Source organism: Saimiri boliviensis, chromosome 1 (assembly GCF_048565385.1).
Source record: "Saimiri boliviensis isolate mSaiBol1 chromosome 1, mSaiBol1.pri, whole genome shotgun sequence".
NCBI classification, from domain to species: domain Eukaryota; kingdom Metazoa; phylum Chordata; class Mammalia; order Primates; family Cebidae; genus Saimiri; species Saimiri boliviensis.
The window spans coordinates 38,944,758-38,965,903 of NC_133449.1; the positions used below are offsets into that span (position 1 = coordinate 38,944,758).

The 21,146-nt window shown below is 35.7% G+C and overlaps 1 protein-coding gene across 6 annotated transcripts in view; it reads right to left on the reverse strand.

Annotated features, from left to right (window-relative positions):
* Positions 1–21,146, reverse strand: part of MAP4K3 (mitogen-activated protein kinase kinase kinase kinase 3) — a 192,138-nt gene that overhangs the window by 80,697 nt on the left and 90,295 nt on the right. For all 6 annotated transcript variants that reach the window (XM_003926787.4, XM_074396229.1, XM_074396227.1 and 3 more), the window contains 5 exons: positions 11,943–12,007; positions 6,664–6,719; positions 6,056–6,103; positions 2,752–2,794; positions 1,134–1,206 (listed from right to left, as the gene is read on the reverse strand). In XM_003926787.4, coding sequence (XP_003926836.1) covers positions 1,134–1,206; positions 2,752–2,794; positions 6,056–6,103; positions 6,664–6,719; positions 11,943–12,007 — 285 coding nt within the window. The remainder of the gene's footprint in view (positions 1–1,133; positions 1,207–2,751; positions 2,795–6,055; positions 6,104–6,663; positions 6,720–11,942; positions 12,008–21,146) is intronic.

Here is a 21,146-nt window from a genome sequence, read left to right on the forward strand (position 1 = left end):
AACAAGAAACTAAGCAAATTAAAAATGAAATTATTAAAATCAGGAAAACTTTTTTTCAGGAAAGTATTGTCAACTGATTCAGCAAAGTACACTGCAAAGATAAGATGAAGAAGATGAAGAGAGCTAAGATCATCACCTATCATAACACAGTATCTGTAAATGAATAATGCTAGTGATGGCAGATGTTACAACTAAGTTTTTCTCATATGCCTTTTTAGCATTATCTGATTTTTAAAATATATATTGATGAAAAGATAAGTTGACATGAAAATGGTATATACATCATATTCTAAATACAAAAAAATGAGTAGTAGCAATTAGTACTACATGACTGCTGATGAGTCAGATGAAGAAGGCATCAGGGGAGTGTTAGCACATAAGCTGAAAGCATGGCAAGAATTTCAAGGTGCTGTTACTTCAAAGCAATGGTATGAACAAAGTAATGGTATGAACAAAAAAAGCTCTATATGAATCCGTTATAATTACACTGCTTAATATCACATCTAGCACACAGTAAGTGGCCAAAAATTATTCTGTAACTAAACACATGAGTAGGATAGTTTTCATATTATGATCAGTGAGTATCTAACAGAAACATGGCTAGAAAGGAAGGTTCATGGAGATTAGTAGGAGCTAAGGCTAATGAAGCAGACAGAGGCCAGGCTACAGAAGACTCAAATGTCAAGAAATCTGCATTTGTTCCTACAGGCAACCAAGACATGACAAAAAGTTTTCAGCAAAGAGTTAATGTGAATAATGTAATGATGAAACATTAATCACAATAAGAACTGGAAACAGGGGTGAAGAAAGATTAAAAAACACATGTGAAAATACATGAGAAATGTACAGGAAAAAGAGCCAGGATTTCCCAGTAAGGCTAGAACTAATATTAAGGTTCCTGAAAACCATATCAATAATTAAAGCCTTTTCTGTTTAATGAAAAATAACATGGTAGAAAATTTTCTGGCCATGTATTCCACCCATTAGGTGTACATGCCTAAATTACTTTACCTGTTGATGACTTTTTTCTTCATCTGTCTTAGTCTGAAAAATTTTGACCAGTCTATTTTTTAGGAATGCTATATCCAATAAAGATAGAACAAAATATTAAATATCAATTAAAATACAATTACCAATATGGTGTGCCAATGAAAGACTTCCGTTTGGCAATTGTAGCTGTTATCTGTGCAGATACTCCAAAATCAGCTATTAAAAAAATGAGAAACATTTAGAAAACTGAGAGAAAGTGAAACTGTTTAAGGCAACATACGAAGAAGCTTTTAAAAATTATTTTTATTAACTACACGGCAATACCAGATATTCTCAAACATCATATTACAAATTTTAACTTTAACGGACTAGCATTAAAATACCACAAAATAGTGAACACATATCACAGCCAAATGGATTCCCATATATCCCCATATAAATCAAATAACAACAAAGGTCAAGTTCACATAATTTTGATGAGAAAGTGATTGCTGAGAGAATGTAAATTGCTAAACTTATTAATATTGTAATTTCTAATTCTTAGGACCAGAAATCCAAGGAATACCACTGGAAGGGATCTTTAAGAGATAGGATATTCCATTCACTTACTCCATACCCATGACCGACATCAGATAAACCAGTAAGTCTACTTATAGCTTGAAAAGACATCCAATCAGAATACTCCCACACTTAACAATACATTTAGTACCAGTATCAGTCACGATCAGGAAATTGTTTTTATATATGATTTCTTACTATTTTTTAAGACAAGTATTTGGAGATCTAATATTTTCTAGTTTACTAATGAAACTAGTTTTCTAGTTTTCCAAATCCTTCTCAAGTAAGATATATTATAAATAATATGTCTTTGAGTGAGGCACATAACACTAGCACAAAATATTAAACTAAACTGCTGATAAAAACTGTTCATTAAGCAATCAATAGATAACTAAAAAGAACAGGATGTATGTTTTCTGTTTTTCCCATATTTAGAAGTCACATAGGGAAATTTTACTACATGTTAATTTCTAGATACATATTCTTAAATCTGACTAATCTTACAGCAGGTTATAGTTTAAAATAGTTATATCTATATTTTTATAAAATACATATTTTAAATTTGGGTTTATCTAATATAGTTTAAAATAACTGGTGTTTGTTATTAACTACGTCTTTTAATACTAACAAATATGACTTTATTCATAAAACTATAATGCACATTTGTTCTGTCTTAAACTTGCAAATTAAGTCATTATTTAGGTTTTGAACTCTATTTTAATTGCAAATTTAACAACCTAAAGTTACAAAATGAAATATGTTACTGTTTGAAATAAAGCAACATTCATCATCTAAATTACATTCTTAAATAAGTAATGCCAAATTTTATTTTAAAAGCTTTAGGTAAAGAATAAAGGGTTTTTGGAGTTACTGATTTTTTGATATTTGTGGGTTTTTTTGGTTACAAGGTAATTCTGTAGAGATTTCTATTATAGAAATCATATTCCTGGGTTTAGAGGTGAAAGAATTCAGAAAGGATATTCTTTCATAGTATCTTTACAACAAATCTGTCTTATGTGAAGGACAGACATCTATTCCTGTTTAAGAGAAGCGGATACAAAGGGGTGACATATGCACGGCAATGAGATTTCCATCTAAAAATACCTAGATGCCATCTAAGGAGAGGGAAACCTGGTCTTACAAAGGAAAACATAAACTTTACTATATTTTAGAATAGATTTGTGTATGTGACAAATTACTTACCCAATTTCACATGACCATTATCCGTTAATAGAATGTTAGCTCCCTTCAAAGTAACAATATTTTAGTTAAAGTAGGAAATAGATATTTTATCAGACAGCACGTATATAATAAATAGACATATTTAAAATAATCACAGCCTTAGACCTAGAAATACTTAAAGTGTGCTTAATTAAAATGCTATATCATTATATTCACAGGAAAAACTACTGTCTACATTTTAGGCAACTTGACTATCCTTATAAAATGTTCTGCCTTGCAAAAAAGCTGCTACTAACATAGTATGAATGTTAATATAAAAGCGATATATCAGTTTTCATCAAAATATTATTTCTTCCTTGATCAGACACTACTACACTAAAATGTAATCTTACAATGCATTTTCAACTGTTTATATTATACTTTAAACTTGATTATTATTTCCTTTTTTTTTTTTTTTTTTTTCAAAAGAACCTCCCTTTCTAGGAACTCACCATCATTTGAACTAGTGTTGGTAAGTGAGACTATCCTAATGTGCCTTGCCAAGCGCTTAGGCCCATCCAGTATATAAACCAGTCAGAGGCCCACACAATTAAATTATCACCCATCTGCACGATCTGGTTACATTTTAGCCACTTTTGCTTCTTGACCTAAGCTCAAAGAAGATAACGATGACTTCATCTTCAATAAGCTCAAAGCTTCTGTAAGAGGTAGAAATACTATATCCCAAAGGTATTGTGGGCTCTCTTTAGTTTAAGGTGCAGGGTGGAAAAAATACTGGGAACGCTCCTACTCTCAACCAACATGAAGAACAAACAGTAAAAGACTGGCGCAAGGGATGGGGGTGGAAGAGAAAGAAAAAATTCCCAAACTCCACATGTCACCAGTGAAGCTGAGCTGCACCCATCCACTGATACTACTGTAACTCTATGTAATGGTGGGAGGAGGAGAAAAAGAAAAGAGACTAGGAGCAGGGACTTTAACTTGATCTAGTCCCTAGCTATCTAAGACTTCTGCCAGAGGCTTCAGTTTGGCCTCTCCCTAGCTTAAGACTAACTTTCCTAAGTTAGAGTTTACATCGCGTCACTTGTACATCATTGGCCTTCCTCTCCTCCCTCCCTCCCTCCCTTCCCTCCTTTCCTTCCTTTCCCCCCGTGAGAGACTACTAGTAGTCAGGTGCTATTTTAAGCTCTGGGGTTACAGTAATGAATAAGTTCCAATTCTCATGGAGTTTACATCTAAGTAGGAGCAAAAAAGCTAAAAATAAATATATTTATCATCTATCTATGAATGAATGAACCTACAGAGGATTCAAAGTCAGACAGCGATAATTACTCTGAAGACAAGGCAGGGAAGGCCTCTCTGAAGGCAGTTATATATGAGCAGAGAGCTGGCTGAAGTAAGGGTACAGAGCCACATCAAAATCTGGGAGAAGACTATTTCAGGAAAGTAGGAGGAAACTTGAAGACCTGGGGCCAGAATAAGCTTAATATATTCCAAGATCAGCAAGTTTAGTGTGGCTGGAAAAGAATGAGTAAAACAGAGAGAAGTGGAATGTAAGATGAGGTCACAGAGAAATGCATGGGTCAGATCACGTATAACCTTGTAGGTCATGGTAAAGGCATCTGGACTTTATACTGAGTATGATGGGAAAACAACTGTGGTTTATAAGCAGGAAAGTGATAAGATCTGATTGAAAAAAGTCCCTTTGGTCAACAAGTGGAAAAGTGACTACAGAACCACTAAGAATAGGAGCAGTGAGACCTCTTAGAAGGCTACTACAGAAGGCCACATGACATAATATTCTGATGGCTTAGACAGGAGTAGAAATGGAGGTGATGGCCCAAATCTGCCCAATTAGACCCAGACTCTGAAGTCTAGCACACAAGTCCTCGGATAATGGAACACCAAACTACCCAACCAGCCCCATCTCTCATTAGTCTCATACATTTCTTCTCTTCAATAATATGGTACAGTTTTTACGTTCTCTAAAATGGCCTCACACTTTCTAACATCTGTATCTGCTCACACTGTTTTCTCTGCTTGAAATGTACTCCAACTTCCATTTCTGACAAAAATCTATCAATCCTCCCAGATCATCTACATGCCAACAACACAGAACCTTTTTTGAGCTACTCATCTTCCTATAATCTCTTCTATCTTTGAACTCCAAAAGCTCTTTGCTTATGTCTTTCAAGTGGCTTACAAAGAATACCTTGAAACAAGGGATCTCAGCAGATCATCTGTGAGTCCACTGAAAGTTCATGGAAAATTTGAAGATATACACATAGGGCATTTTCTCAGAGGAGAGTTCATGGTTTATCATCAGAGATCCAGAGAGCGATAAGGTTTGCCCCAGCCCCAATCCTCAAAAAAGGTTAAGAATCTTTATGTTAGAGAAAATGTGAGAAATAAAAGGGGAAGAGAGATACAGGAGGAAAGATGAAGAAGGAAGGCACAAGAAAAATAAGTGAAAGAAAAAAAATCTAAACTGGGGAGATGGCAGTATCTTTAGAAATATGCTTAGGAGTCCTACCATAATACCTGCTGTGCCCCTGATCTAACTTCAGCACATCTAGAACACCTGCTCTCCTCTGCCAGCTAAATAAATAAAAGACTCTGAAAAAGCAGGACACGGTGGCTCATGCCTATAATCCCAGCACTTTAGGAGTCTGAGGTGGGAGGATCACCTGAAGTCAGGAGATCAAGACCAGCCTGGCTAACATGGTGAAATCCCATCTCTACTAAAAATAAAAAAATTAGCCAAGCATGGTGGCAGGTGCCTGTAATCCCAGCTACTCAGGAGGCTGAGGCAGGAGAATCACTTGAACCCAGGAGGTGGAGGTTGCAGTGAGATCGCAACACTGCACTCCAGCTTGGGTGACAGAGCAAGACTCCATCTCAAAAAAAGAAAAGACTATGACAAATGTCAAGGCTCAGTTTAATAACCACTTTGATGCATTAGTAAGACTTAGACTTAAGACTGCCAAAGCTTACTGAAATAGTCAAAGCATAAAACTTACTAAAAACTATAACTTGATGAATGCTATGAACTTACTCTGCATTGTACTAAATAACTAAAAAGAAGCTAAAATGAGTTATCAAAACATTAATCTACTGAATGATGCATTTTAAAAGGGTGAATTTTATGGTATGTGAATTGTACTGCAATAAAGCTGCTATAAAAATATTAATTAAAAGTATCACTCATTTTTATTATGGTAACATATTTTAGATAAATTATCAAATAAAACAACTTGGCTCAACAATTTGATCGGAGTATTTAAAAATAAAGAGAGGATTATTATGTTAAAAATATAATGCATACCTTTATGTCTCTGTGCATTTTTCCTTTACTGTGAAGATAATACAATCCCTGGAGTTTCAAAACACAGAAAAATAAACAAGATTTTATCACAGAGCACACTTTGGGATTTTACATGATCAAATGAGTAGTATTCTGTGTATTTTATGTAATCTTTACAGAAGATCTAGTAGTATCTTCAACATATTTTAATGAGATATCCCCTAAAAAAAAATCAAGAAAATGAGTAATGTTTCTAAGAAAATTTTCAGTAAATTCTACAAATAGTTTGAAAAAACTTTTAAAAAGTATATACCTAATTAGTATCGGAGTGTTTGAATTCCCAAGATAGCGCTTAACTTTGAAGGCTTTCTTTGGTATTAAGAGGAAAACATACAATAACAGATCCACGGTGCTTAAATTTTAGGTTATATCATCACATTTAGGCTTTAAAGTGTTTATTTGTAAACATAATTTGAGTTCATTGCACAATTTTCAAAAGCATTAAAGCTAAATTTTAAGAGTTTACCGAACCAAAATATTTAATTCCTACTTTGTTGAACAAGTAATGCACAATAAGTAAACATTTAGTTTCATGAAAAATGTAATTATTAAATTAGCACTTGATTTACCTGCAGTGTTTCTCTGCTAACATATGCAATCTGCAGCTCTGACAGAGGTCCAGTGACTGTAAAAGAACAAAATTAACACTCATAAAATTAGTCAATGCGGTTTTCATATATATAATAAAGTTTTGCAAGTTTAAGCAACAGACTTAATATACCTAAACAATTCTACTGAAATGTAAGCTAGGACTACAGGCATGAATTACTGTGCTACTGTGCCTGGCTCCAGTTTTTTTGCTATTTTTTTGAAACCGAGTCTCATTATTTCACCCAGGCTGGAGTGTAGTGGTACAATCACAGCTCCCTGCAGCCTCAAACTCCTGGGCCTTCTGAGGGGCTGGGGGCATAGGCATGCACCACCATACCTGGCTAATTTTTTATTTTGTGTTTATAGAAATGGGGTCTCACTATCTTGCCCAGGCTGGTCTTGAGTTTCTGGGCTCAAGCAATCTTCCCACCTCAGCCTCCTGAAGTGTTGGAATCACAGGCGTCGGCCACTGTGCCCAGCCAAGTTTCTGCTTTTTAAAAATCTGATTTGCTCATCTTTGTATCTCCAGTGTACAGAACAGTGCCTGACACAGAAAAGCAGCCTTATAAATATTTATGGAATAAAAGAATGTCTAAAGTAGCCACTGAAATTATGTTCTCATTTTTATATCTTATTCATCAATATCATCTCTTAAACATTAAAAGGAAGGATGTCCAGGAGGTTTAGCTAGTTTTTATTTTTTAATATCTTTTTTATTTTATTGCATTTTAGGTTTTGGGGGTACATGTGAAGAACATGCAAGATTGTTGCATAGGTACACACATGGCAGTATGATTTGCTGCCTTCCTTCCCCTCAGCTTTATCTGTCATTTTTCCCCATGCTATCTCTCCCCACTTCCCCATGCCTCCGTCCCTCCCCCATATCCCCCCAAAGGACCCCAGTGTGTAGTGCTCCCCTCCCCATGTCCATGTGTTCTCATTGTTCAACACCCACATATGAGTGAGAACATGCGGTGTTTGATTTTCTGTTCTTGTGTCAGTTTGCTGAGAATGATGGTTTCCAGGTTCATCCATGGCCCTACAAAGGACACGAACTCATCGTTTTTGATGGCTGTGTAATATTCTGTGGTGTATATGTACCACATTTTCCCTGTCCAGTCTATCATCGATGGGCATTTGGGTTGTTTCCAGGTCTTTGCTATTGTAAACAGTGCTGCAATGAACATTCGTGTGCATGTGTCCTTATAGTAGAATGATTTATAATCCTCTGGATATATAACCAGTAATGGGATCGCTGGGTCAAATGGGATTTCTATTTTTAGGTCACTGAGGAATCGTCACACTGTCTTCCACAATGGCTGAACTAATTTACACTCCCACCAACAGTGCAAAAGTGTTCCTATTTCTCCACACCCTCTCCAGCATCTGTTGTTTCCAGATTTTTTAATGATCACCATTCTAACTGGTGTGAGATGGTATCTCAATGTAGTTTTGATTTGCATTTCTCTGATGACCAGTGATGATGAGCATTTTTTCATATGTTTGTTGGCCTCCTGTATGTCTTCTTTTGTAAAGCGTCTGTTCATATCCTTCACCCACTTTTGAACGGACTTGTTTTTTTCTTGTAGATCTGTTTTAGTTCTTTGTAAATTCTGGGTATCAGCCCCTTGCCAGATGGGTAGACTGCAAAATTTTTTTCCCATTATGTTGGTTGCCGATTCACTCTAATGACTGTTTGTTTTGCTGTGCAGAAGCTGTGGAGTTTGATTAGGTCCCATTTGTCTATTTTGGCTTTTGTTGCCAATGCTTTTGGCATTTTGGTCATGAAGTCCTTGCCTACGCCTATGTCCTGAATGGTTTTGCCTAGATTTTCTTCTAGGGTTTTCATGGTGTTAGGTCTGATGTTTAAGTCTTTAATTTATCTGGATTTAATTTTAGTGTAAGGTGTGAGGAAGGGGTCCAGTTTCTGCTTTCTGCACATGGCTAGCCAGTTTTCCCAACACCATTTATCAAACAGGGAATCCTTTCCCCATTGCTTGTTTTTGTCAGGTTTGTCAAAGATCGGATGGTTGTAGATGTGTTGTGTTTCCTCTGAGGCCTCTGTTCTGTTCCATTGGTCTATATCTCTGTTTTGGTACCAGTACCATGCTGTTTTGATTACTGTAGCCTTGTAGTATAGTTTGAAGTCCAGTAGTGTGATGCCTCCTGCTTTGTTCTTTTTGCTCAGAATTGACTTGGCTATGCGGGCTCTCTTTTGGTTGCATATGAAGTTTAAGGTGTTTTTTTCCAGTTCTGTGAAGAAGGTCATTGGTAGCTTGATGGGAATAGCATTGAATTTGTCAATTACTTTGGGCAGTATGGCCATTTTCAAGATGTTCATTCTTCCTAACCATTAACATGGGATGTTTCTCCATCTGTTTGTGTCCTCTCTTATTTCGTTGAGCAGTGGCTTGTAGTTCTCCTTGAAAAGGTCCTTTACGTTCCTTGTTAGTTGTATTCCTAGGTATTTTATTCTCTTTGTAGCAATTGTGCCTGGCAGTTCGTTTATCTTTATTTTTTAATTAATTAATTAATTATTTTTTAGATAGAGTCTCGCTCTTTTGCCAGGGTGGAGTGCAGTGGCCTCCCAAAGTGCTGGGAATACCAGCATTAGCCACCACGTCTGGCCTACCTAGTTTTTATTAAAGCTTTTTAATTGATGTGGAACATGTACTATGACTAGTTTTGATTCAATACTGATTATAAAAATATTAGCTATATTGCTATAAAATTAATATATGTTCAATCTAAAAAAATTCAATCTATAGAAAAGTTTGGGAAGTAAAGGTCTCTTCTTTATCCAAAATATTACTCAATAGTAAGTAATACCAATAATTTGGTCTATAACCTGCCACATGATCTTATACAGATATTTTATATACTATGTGTATTCCAGAAACACATAAGTGGAATCATATTATAGCAGACAATTCTGAAACCTACTCTTTTCACTTATGGTGAACATTTTTCCACATCAATACATAGGTCTTAATCTTATGAATAATTATTTCCTCTGTGTGCATCTGCTAATTCCCTCTGGAACTCATATTGAAACTTACTCTCAAAGTGGGGGCTTTGAGGAGACTAGGTCATGAGTACTCTTCTCTTGTGAATGAGATTAAGACTCTTAATAAAAGAGAATTTAAGCAGTGTCCACTCTTTTTTTACCCTTCCATCTCTTCTGCCATGTGAGGACACTGTCTGCGCTCTATGAGAAATAGGTCTTTGCCAGACACCAAACCTGTTGGCACCTTGATCTTGTACTTCCCAGCCTCCAGAACTGTGCGAAATAAATTTGTTGTTCATAAATTATTCAGTCTCAGGCATTTTGTTATGGCAGTACAGAGCATCTGTACACTATAAAGTAGTTTTCTTTTCCACTATTAAATCACTTTAGAATAAAGAAAGTAAAAGAGACTATTCTAGAAACTGACTTAAATTCCAAAGATGGAAACCTTGGCTGGATAGTAAACTCACATTTACATAAACTTAACAGATTTGTAAATATGTTTGGTTTCAAGTTTGTGGTATTTTACAATTATGAAAGAGAGAAATCTATTCCACTTAGATTATTTTATGGACAGGGTTGGGTTTAAATGTCTACGAATAAACCGTAAATAACTTATTTCTGTGGCTTCCAAGCCCACACACATTCAGTAAGATACACCTCCTTGAGATTTCTGTTTCTATAATATGATAAGTAAGATAACCTGAAAATGCTGAAAATAACACCTAGAAGTGAAAGACAAAAATTTTTTTAGAAATAACCTTTTAAATTACTAGCTAAGTTTGCAAACAGTTAAGATATTTTCCCAGGAGACAAAAGCAAAAACTGAAAAGAAAAACAGAAAGTAAAACTGTGAAAGAATATTTTAGCTATCTCTTAAGGGAAGGTCCACCTTGGTAAGCTAGGGTTTTAGTATTATCCTCTACATGGGTACAGGGCAAGGCCCTAGGTCTGCAGAAGAGCTAAAACAAACACCCAAATAAAGCTAGAATCCTCAAAGGAATACATCCTCATTAAAGGTGTGGACAAGCACAGAAGATAACTAGGGATTTTGGCTGTCATAGGGATGGAGGAAAATGTCTCCTCTGCCTCCCAGGTTCAAGTGATTCTCCCACCTCAGCCTCCCGATAGCTGGGATTACAGGCACACGCCATCACGCCTGGCTAATTTTTATATTTTTGTAGAGATGGAATTTCACCATGTTGGCCAGGCTGGTCTCGAACTTCTGATCTCAGGTGATTCACCCGCCTTGGCCTCCCAAAGTGCTGGGATTACAGGCATGAGCCACCGTGCCCAGCCCTTCTTCGTCTTTTTTCTACCCAGTTTACCTATCTTTTAAAGACCAATGTAAAGCTCATTTTCCTTATTAAGCTTTCTAAAATGATTCTAGAAAATCCATCATTTTTCCTATTTCAACTGTAGTTAGCAGCCCAGTAAAATACTATTATGTCAATCTTTATGTTAAGTAAAACCTATGCCAAGAAGATAAAGTGAAATGAAGTAAAATGGAAACAGTAAAACTCTGGTCCAAACAGTCTTATGTCTCTGCTTTAGTGTAATTCGTCCCTCAAATTACTTAGGTGGCCCCAGACTAGGAAATAGGAGCCCAAATTCTATGAAAAAATGAGAAAAAAGGTCCAAAATATCTTCTCAGAAAGTATACATTACATAGACATTATTTTATTTTACACTAATCAAAAGGCTACTCAGCAGTTTGTGACAATAATCCACTATTAGAAACAGAAAAGACAAAGTCTGTTTAACTTTACAAAGCTCTCTTATATACTCCTTGAAATCCCAGTGAAAAATGTTGTAATAATTTTTTGAATTCCTCAGAATCTGGCAATATCTAAGAGAATAAGCATTCAATTGATATTTATTGAATATACGAGAGCAAAATCAATTATGTTTTTATAATCACTACTCATGTATACACTGGATATTGTACCAGCTTGGCTTTAGCTGGCAAAGCCTTTGCATTTTTACAGATCTGACCTTAAATTTTTGAACTAACTACAACATGCCTCTTCAGAATTAGCAAATAATTCAATTGCATTTAATTTTCCAATTTATAAAGCAAAGACTCCTCCTTTCTTCCATATATATCTAAAATACCTTTATATATCCAAACAATATAATGATAAAACATAGCTTGCTTTCCTTGAGATGATGTCGATATTTTAATATAGTAAATTGCTGTATTTTAAGAAATTCAACCTAATACCTATAAATATATAACTTTGGTCTTACCGTGATAAATATCCTGTAAAGAACCACCTCCACAAAACTCCATGCAAATCCAAAGCTTATCCCGCCTATAAAGAGAAAACAGGCATGTATCATATTTTCATGATTAAAACTGTGTGAGGTAACAAATATTTTAAGGGTATATGCTGTAACACTGAAAAACAACAAATGCAATGTGTTATCTTTAAAATAATTAATCTTTATGAGTAAATGAGTTACTTAATATGTGTTACTATAATCCAACCTGAGGTTTTAAACTTATAATACACCATTTGTTGGATATGAAGCTGTCATCAGGCACATCCAAATAATGAAAATATTTTCCTTTAGTTAAAAACTTCCCCTCCCCAACAGTTTATACATCTACCCAGATTCTTCACAAATAGCAATAAATCTCAAAGCATACTACTTTGATAGCACTCTTATTAACAAAACAGGCAAAATGTAAATGTTAGCTTCATATCTAGATTCGACAATGATTTTCCCAAAATACTCTTAAAATTTATCACTCACTTCTCTTTAGACAGCACTTCTCTGACACTCAAATTATAAGCTGTTGTAATCATATAGTCATAGGAGAAATAATCAGCAGTGATTTATATAGCTTATTCCTTTGTTCAGTCATTCATTACTTAATCTCTTAAAATGTACTAGGAAATGTACTATTCCTGGTACAGAGATGGGACTGAAAATCTCTTAACTCAGCGAGCTCCGTCTAACGCAGAAGAAAGATTCTACATTAATATATGTCGGTCTCTCTCACCACTGCCTTCTCAATGTCTAGAAGAAGAGCCAGCAAATAAATATTTGTTCCAAATGAATAAATACATGAATGTCTAAAAGAATAAACATATCAAATTAGACTGAGGTCAGGAAAATATGGCCAGCAGGCCAAATCTAGCCTGCTGCCTGATTTTGCACACCTCTGCCAACTATGAATCGTTTTCCTATTTAAAAATGGTTGGGAATGGTTCTGTCACTTGTAACTAAAATTAATACAACGACTGAGAAAATAATACAAACAATAATACTTGACACATGACATTGATGAAATTCAAATTTTAGTGCTGATAAAGTTTTATATGAACAGAGTCATACTCATTTATTTCTATACTGTCTACAGCTGCTTTTGTGCTAGAACAGAAGAGCTGAGTAGTCATTACAGTGACCATGTAGCCCACAAAGCCTAAACTATTTACTATATATCCCTTTATAGAAAAAGTCTGCTGACTTGGGTTAGATCATAATTCAATTAATGCATAGTCTAGGCATATATAAAGTACTCTGAGAACCCAGAGATGAAAATACCTAGGAAAATGAATGAAAAATTTTAGGGAGGAGAAAACATTTGAATTGGGTCTTGAAATTAAAGTAGAAATTTACCAGAGACAGGAAAGCAACCTGTGCAAAAGAATGGAGACTTGAAAGAAATGCACATGTGGGAGACTGTGGGTGATTTAATGTGAGTTAAAGAAAGACTCCTGAAGAGACAGTAGCAGGAAATAAACCTATAATAGGCTGGGGTCACACTGTGAAACAATCCTTTGTTTACAGACTCCTCAGTTTAGTGACCTTTCTGTAGATAATCTCTAGATGGTCCTTGTCTCTCTTAAAATGTGGTATCCAAAATCAAGTACTATTCTTAGTGTTATATGAACAACACATTAAAAAGTGGAGATGCCGAGCCGGGCCCAGTGGTTCACACCTGTAATCCCAGTGACTCGGGAGGCTGACGCAAAAGGATTGCTTGAGGCCAACAGTTTGAGATCAGCCTGGGCAACTTAGTGACTCTCATCTCTTAAAAAACAGAAAAACTTAGCCAGGAGAAGTGGTGCATACCTGTAGTCCTTCCTACTCAGGAGGCCAAGGCCGGGGTCGGGGGAGTATTACTTGAGCCCAGGAGTTCAAGGGTTTAGTGAGCTATGATAGTGCCACTGCACTCCAGCCTGGGTGACAGAGGGAGATCCTGACTCTTTAAAAAAAAAAAAAAAAAAGTAGAGATGCTCTTATGAGTCAGAGGTCACATATGGTTGATGGTAGTGGGATTAGCTAGACCAAAGAGGTGAGCTGACTTGGCTGCAATGGACAATGCAGCATACAGAAAGAGAGCACAAGCTATCAGAGTGCAAAGGTCAATCAATTTAAGAGTATGAAGTAGCAAGGTATCACGGTTCTAGAAGGTAACGCTAAAGAGAGTAAGGCCCAAAATAAATCTGAAGCCCACAGGATCTACAATTCACAGGGGGTCCACATATAAATGAAATTGAAGGATACAGCTAATATAAAAATTTGTTTTAATATCTAATATGGCAAATAGTGATAGATATAACTTACATAAATATATGCCAGCTGCCCAGTGGCCTGGTGTAAAGAACTTTCAGAATGGACGTGTAGGACTGGTAGATGTATGGTCTTATGAAAAACAAGGAAGGTACTTATGACTAGTCCTTGCTATCCAGGGAGAAGCATAAATCCCCCAGAAACTCTAACAATTTTCTCCTTTATTTGATCACTGTATTTCTATTAACTTAGCTGAAAGCTATCTTTAACTTCTCAGCAACTATATTAAACTGCTAGTTTATGGTTTGTAGTTAACAAAAACCTCTGGATCTTTTTAAAACAGAAGGCAGACCAGCTCTCTCTCCAGCTTCAGATTTGTCTATCTGGCTCATCAAAAATAAGCATAGGACTTTTTTCTTATTTGTTAAATCTTATACTTTAAAAAAAATAGTAATTTTGATTCACATCCCTTTATTTCTGACAGGTGTCTTATTAGCTCTCCCATATCACTTTAAAATGATTCAGCAAAGAAAGCGTAACACACATTTGCATGAGGTTTAATCCACATCCTTGGAGCAGGGAGCTAACATCTTTAAGTATCCTAATTGGAAATAAAATACACCTCTCCACTCCTGCTACCAACTCATACACTCCAGAAACGGCTGGTTAGCATCTGAAAGAATCCTCTACCCTCCAGAGGTAGCAACTATAAGAACTCGGCTTATAAACTATTTTAATCTGCACTAGTGGGTTTACTAATGAGCTTAAGTAATATTATAAATATTTTAAAACATGAATGGCATTCTATGTAGATTACTTAGAATTATCATTTGGCATTTCTCTGCCTCTGCCTAAGGTCCAAAGACTCTGGCCAAGACCATTAGCCAACAATATTTTGAATGATATTTAGGCTCCAATTTGGATATATCCAGAACGCAGGATTCCATAGCCTGACCTCTCCAGGTTACTTGAATCCTTCCTCCAGAACAGTGGTTCTCAAAGTGTGATCTGGGGGTACCTTGAGAGACCCTGAGCCATTTTCAGAGGACCAGCAAGGTCAAAACCATTTTTATAACACAAAGAAATTATTTGATCTTTACATTCTCTTTCTCTCATGAAAGTACAGTAGAGTTTCCCAGAGACTACTGGGAAAGTAGTGAAGTGTGATAACATTGTCATCCCTGACAGCTACCAGTTGGATTCCCAAGTTTTAAAAATGTCTCAGCTTTCATTTCTAGTATGGTAAATAGCAATAGATATAATTCATATGAAACAAAAGCTCTCTGGGGATACTCAGGAGTTCTATGTCCAAAATGTTTGAGAACCACAGCTCTAAAATACCTTTGCATCTGCCACAAGTGAATCTTTCATGCTAAATGCCAGCCCAGAGTGCTTAAGATGCAGGCAACTTACAAAAAAAAAAACAGGCTGAAATATTGTTTTGGGGTCTACTTAGGATTAATAGAGTAATATGTAAACTGCTTAGTAAAAGATCTGGAATACAGCACAATAAATCTAAGTTGTTTTCTACTCCTTTTGTTATAATTTATCTTGTAGTGTACTTACTTAAGTCATCTTAAATTGCTCCTGGAACTCAGTGAAAGTATAAATACACATTTTTTTTTCTTTTATAAGGAAAAAAATTAAGAGAAAGGATTGATCTGGCATGACTTCTTACTAAAGCCGTGTTACTCACAACTTCTTTAAATGGTCACTAATTATCTGATTAATAATTTATCCTACAGCTTTGCTAGTGACTGATGAGTGATACCAACTTTAATAGTCTTTATTTTCTATAAACCACCTTTTCCCTTCTTCTTTTTTTTTTTTTTTTGAGATGGAGTTTCACTCTTTTTACCCAGGCTGGAGTGCAATGGCGCGATCTCGGCTCACTGCAACCTCCGTCTCCTGTGTTTAAGCAATTCTCCTGCCTCAGCCTCCCAGGTAGCTGGGACTACAGGCGTGCGCCACCATGCCCAGCTAATTTTTGTATTTTTAGTAGAGACGGGGTTTCACCATGTTGACCAGGATGGTCTTGATCTCTTGACCTAGTGATCCACCCATCTCGGCCTCCCAAAGTGCTGGGATTACAGGCATGAGCCACCGCGCCTGGCTCCCTTCATTTATAAACTGGTCATTGATAATTTCTAATCTTTGACACCTTTTCTGTTTGTCAAGATACTTACTGATAATGGACTACCATCACATTTGCTAAATTTTCAATATGAGATATACTTCATATAAATCTAAAAATGTCTAAAAATTTAAGGTATCTAGCTGCTCTATAATTATCTACTCACCATCTTGTGTTTCAATTCCATCTTAATATTGCTTTTCCTGCCCCTTCCAGTTTGAAACAATTTTCCTTGCAGGAAATGAGTTCTCGTTTTTTACATATTTCAATATGACACTACCTTCTACTTGAAGTTGGTCTATTTTCTTTTCTCCCTTTGCTTAAATATATAATTTTCTATTCATCCTATGAAAAATGACTTTCCAGCTTATAGGTAAAAAACAAAATCAATCAGGACTATATATATTAACACTTTACTTTTTAAGATGTCTAAAACACTTTACTTTTATAATATTCTATTTAAAGTCTGATATTATCAAAAAAGCTTGAGTAATCACAGACTATTAGAGAAATGACTTTCATCTGTTCCATGAATCTCTCTCTTACAATGATAAATCTAGATTTGCTTTTGGTCAGTCACCAAGCCATATGCCTAATAGAAAAGGTCTTGAGTCAATCAGCCCAATTTATGCAGGCCAATTATAAAACTTTTGTCCCTAGGTGTCTGAACTGAAATAAAATTAACCACTGAGGTCAATGTTCAATGTATCAGTATTAATGTCCTGACTCAACAAACCCTTAGAATTCTTTTTTCTCATTTTGTGAATTATCTATCTTATAAGAAATAGAAAAATAAGTAGAGGGAAAAAAGTTAATTATTTTGATGTCTACCAGAGCATACAGGGACCAATATTCTAACAGCTATTTTACGGTTCTAAAAATCTTGTAATTCCTAAAACATACTTTTTCATCTTTCCACATTTTGTAACACATCACAGACTTAAAACTGATCAACCAAACTAAGTATATTTATATATTTTTCTCAAATATAGCATAATTTAAAAAGTAAAATAAAATGTGACCAAGGCACTGAGAATCAGCAACTCTCTAATGTCTGCTAGAAGCTGGCGTACCGAGTCATCCTCCCTGGGACAGGATGGGTTATCGATCCTCCACACTGCTGTCCCCTGATTCCTGTACTGTTCTGTGAGCTGTTGTCTTGCTAACCAAAGCAATGGCTATTGCACTATACTCAGCAAAATAATTCAACCTTAATCAACAATGTGAAAAACAGAAAGTTTTAACTGCTAGATGTTTTAGTATAGAATAACTTATTTAATGTGAGCAAAACTTAAACTCTTTTGGTTCATTAAAAAATTACTAATAAGCAAAAATTACTGCATTCCAAATTCATAGGTAACCTAGACCATCTGCTTTCCTTTTAATAATGAGGGGTAAGGAAAGTGTACGTAGGGGACACAAGGTGATCTATTTCTCTATAATTATACTTAATAATCACTCAGGGTTCAGCATAGTATTTCCAAAGTGTGGGTCACTGAACATCAATCCTAAGTGAAATATGCTCCAGAGAGAAACCACTGTATAGTTAAATCAGTTTTTAGAAATATCACATAGCCTTTTCCTGGAAATTAGCAAGGTCACTGGTATATTAAAGGCTCTGAGAAATCCTGTAGCGAGCAGGAGGTTGGAGAGAGGAGGGAGAACAGAAGAGAAGCGAGGGGTAACAAAATGGAAGAAGGAAGGGTATGAGAAAGAAGATAAAGTGGGAAGAGGAGGAGGAAGAGAAGAAAGAGCAGAGGGGGACGGGGAAAGCTGAGAAGAGGAAGAAATGGAGGAGAAAGAAAAAAGAAGAAATAAAACCTCTGATTCTGTTTAGTTCACTATTTACCCAAATTATTTTTTCAATGCACCCATTTTTTTTTTAACAAAACACATATTTGCACCCCTCAGAACTAATGATTTGTAGAAAATATCCTAGTAATACTAGTAGAGGAAGGTATCTGTAACCCCACCAAAGTTTTTTTGCTTAGAGCAGTGGTTCTTAACTGGGAGTGATTATGTCCCCCAAGGAACATTTGGCAAAGCCTGGATACATTTTTGGTTGTTGCAACTCGGGGAGGGGGTACTAGTGGCAACTAACAGAGGACGGGGACTAATATTAATAACTATCCCACAATGCACAAGACAACTCCTCACAACAAAAAAGTATCTGGCCTCAAGTGCTGATAGTGCCGAAGGTGAGAAACCCTGGCTTAAACAAACAACAAATTAACACCAACTTTAAGATACAGTCCTAATTCCTCTCAAAAACAGAAAAGAGAAGGACATTAACAGAAAACTGATACAATCCGAATAAGGTATCTCAGTTTAGCTAATAGTACCACATCAACGTGAATATCGGTTGTGAAAAAGTGCCACGGTTGTGTAAGATGTAAACATCAGAGAAAGCTGCGTGAAGGAAATACAGAGAACTCTGTACCATTCTGCAAATTCTCGTAAATGTAAAATATTCCCAAATTAGAAAGTTCCCCCTTTTAAAAGCAAGAGTAGCTGGATATAAAGTAACTTAACTGTAATTTTTATTCTCATATTCAAAAAGACATTCATAAATATATTTCGAATTAAGATCCTACTGTTTCCCTTCCTAGCACTGTCTCTGGCTCTAGAAATGTTTTTTTCCCCAGTTTTATATAACTCAACAGACCAACATCTCTTTCCCAGATTACCATAATAAATACACCGTAATTACTTTAACTAAATTGCCTGTCTTAATCCCCTCCACCTTAGGTCCAACCTCCACAGAATATACTAACTCTGTTAAAATTTTTCAGCAAGTATGCTCAGTCCCTGTAAGTCCTAATTAAAGAACAAAAGATTCCTTTTTGCCTAAATCTCTACAATCTTATGTACTCCAATTACACTTGGCTCTCTGGAGGCCATAGGTCCAGCACCTGTGAGGTTCAACTAACCGGAGACTGAAAATTTTCAAAGGGAAAAAAAAAAATACAATAATTAAAAAAAAACCATAAATTAATAAAGTGTTCCAACTATTTACATAGCATTTACACTGTGTTAGGCATCATATGTCGCCTAGAGATAATTTTGGAGAATGTGCATAGGTTATATGCAAATACTATGACACTTGATACAAGGAACTTGTGCATTCATGGGTTCTGGTATCCTCTGGGGTCCTGAAACCAATCCTTATACATAATGAGAAATAAGTATGTACCCCCTTTTCCCTCCCAGGCTCTAATGTAAGACCAGTAGCTGTCTCCTGAATCCTTCATGATTTTTCATGTATGTGTTCCCTTTGCCAAAAATTACAATTTTCTGTACATATAATTGTCTACCAATCTTTTAACAACCAATATTTGGGAATTACATCATTCATATATGTATGACTTTCTCTGATTCCCCTACTTTGACAAAAATCAGACATTCTATCATCCTTAGCACTTCTGTGCCTTACTTCTACATTATTACTGTATCTAGCATATTACGTTATGATTATTTCTCATGTCTACTTCTCCTATTAGATTATAAGCTCCTTAAAGGCAAGAATTAGGTTTTAGTTATCTTTGTATCTGTGGAAATCAATACTGTACTGTACATGCTAAGAAATAATGTAAAAACACTTTGTAAATCATGGTGAGTTACATATTTGTTATTATGAGGTAGAATATCCTCATTTAAACTAGTACTCTGTATTTCAAAGGTTTATTTTATTTTACTATTTTATTTTATTTTTTTAGATGGAGTCTTGCTCTGTCACCCAGGCTAGAATGCAGGGGAGCATTCTTGCTCACTGCAATCTCTACCTCCTGGGTTCAAGCAATTCTGCTTCAGCTTCCCAAGTATAGTTGGGGCTACAGGCATGTGCCACCATGCCTGGCTAATTTTTTGTACTTTTAGTAGAGACGGGGTTTTGCCATGTTGGTCAGGCTGGTCTTGAACTCCTGACCCCAGATGATACATCTGTCTGGGTCCCCCAAAGCGCTGGGATTACAGGCATGAGCCACCATACCCAGCCCAAAGGTTTAAAATATCTACTCTAAATAGTTTTTGCTGTATGGATCAAATCTTCTAATGGCTTATTGTTTAAGGAGCATTTGTTATTTTTCCCCAAGCTTTACTGAGTTCAAGTCTCAGAGGAATGCCTCCATTTTTTTAACTTATTCTTAAATGGTATGCTGGGCTAAGGAATGCTTATAAGGAACCTGAAATTAATGTAAACTCATCTTTAGCTTAAAAGAAGTAATAGTTAAGCTCTAAAAAAATTGTAAAGAATAAGTCTATGATGATTTAACTCTTGTTTTATAAATACACAAACACAAATATTCAGATACAAATACATACCAAACCAAGACTATTTAAATTTTTTAAATGTTAAAGCTTTGTCCATCTACTTCTTGTTGTACAGTATATTAATGATATTGAACAGTGGAGCAGGAAAGGCCTTGTTAAGAAGAATGCCAGGTATTCTGCTTTAAAGGAGCTCAGTTTCAGTAACTCTTCAGAAGTAAGCACAACTACCCTGATATAAAATGGGCTTTTGAAACTTAATTACATGTTAGTTATCTACTAAGAAAATTCATAGGATAAGTCGGATTCTCCGTGGGGGAAATTTATCAATGGTCAAACCACATCTGTTGCCTCAACTTGTTTAAATTTGTTATGCAAATTGTAACAGCAACAACATAGAAGGAAGAACATAGCAATGAACAGTTTAAATAAGATCCCCCTTTGTAAAGTCATTCGGTAATGACAGAGAATTCAAGAAATCATGTTTTCTCTGAGACTAAATCTGGCCTTTCTGGGTTAAGCAATAA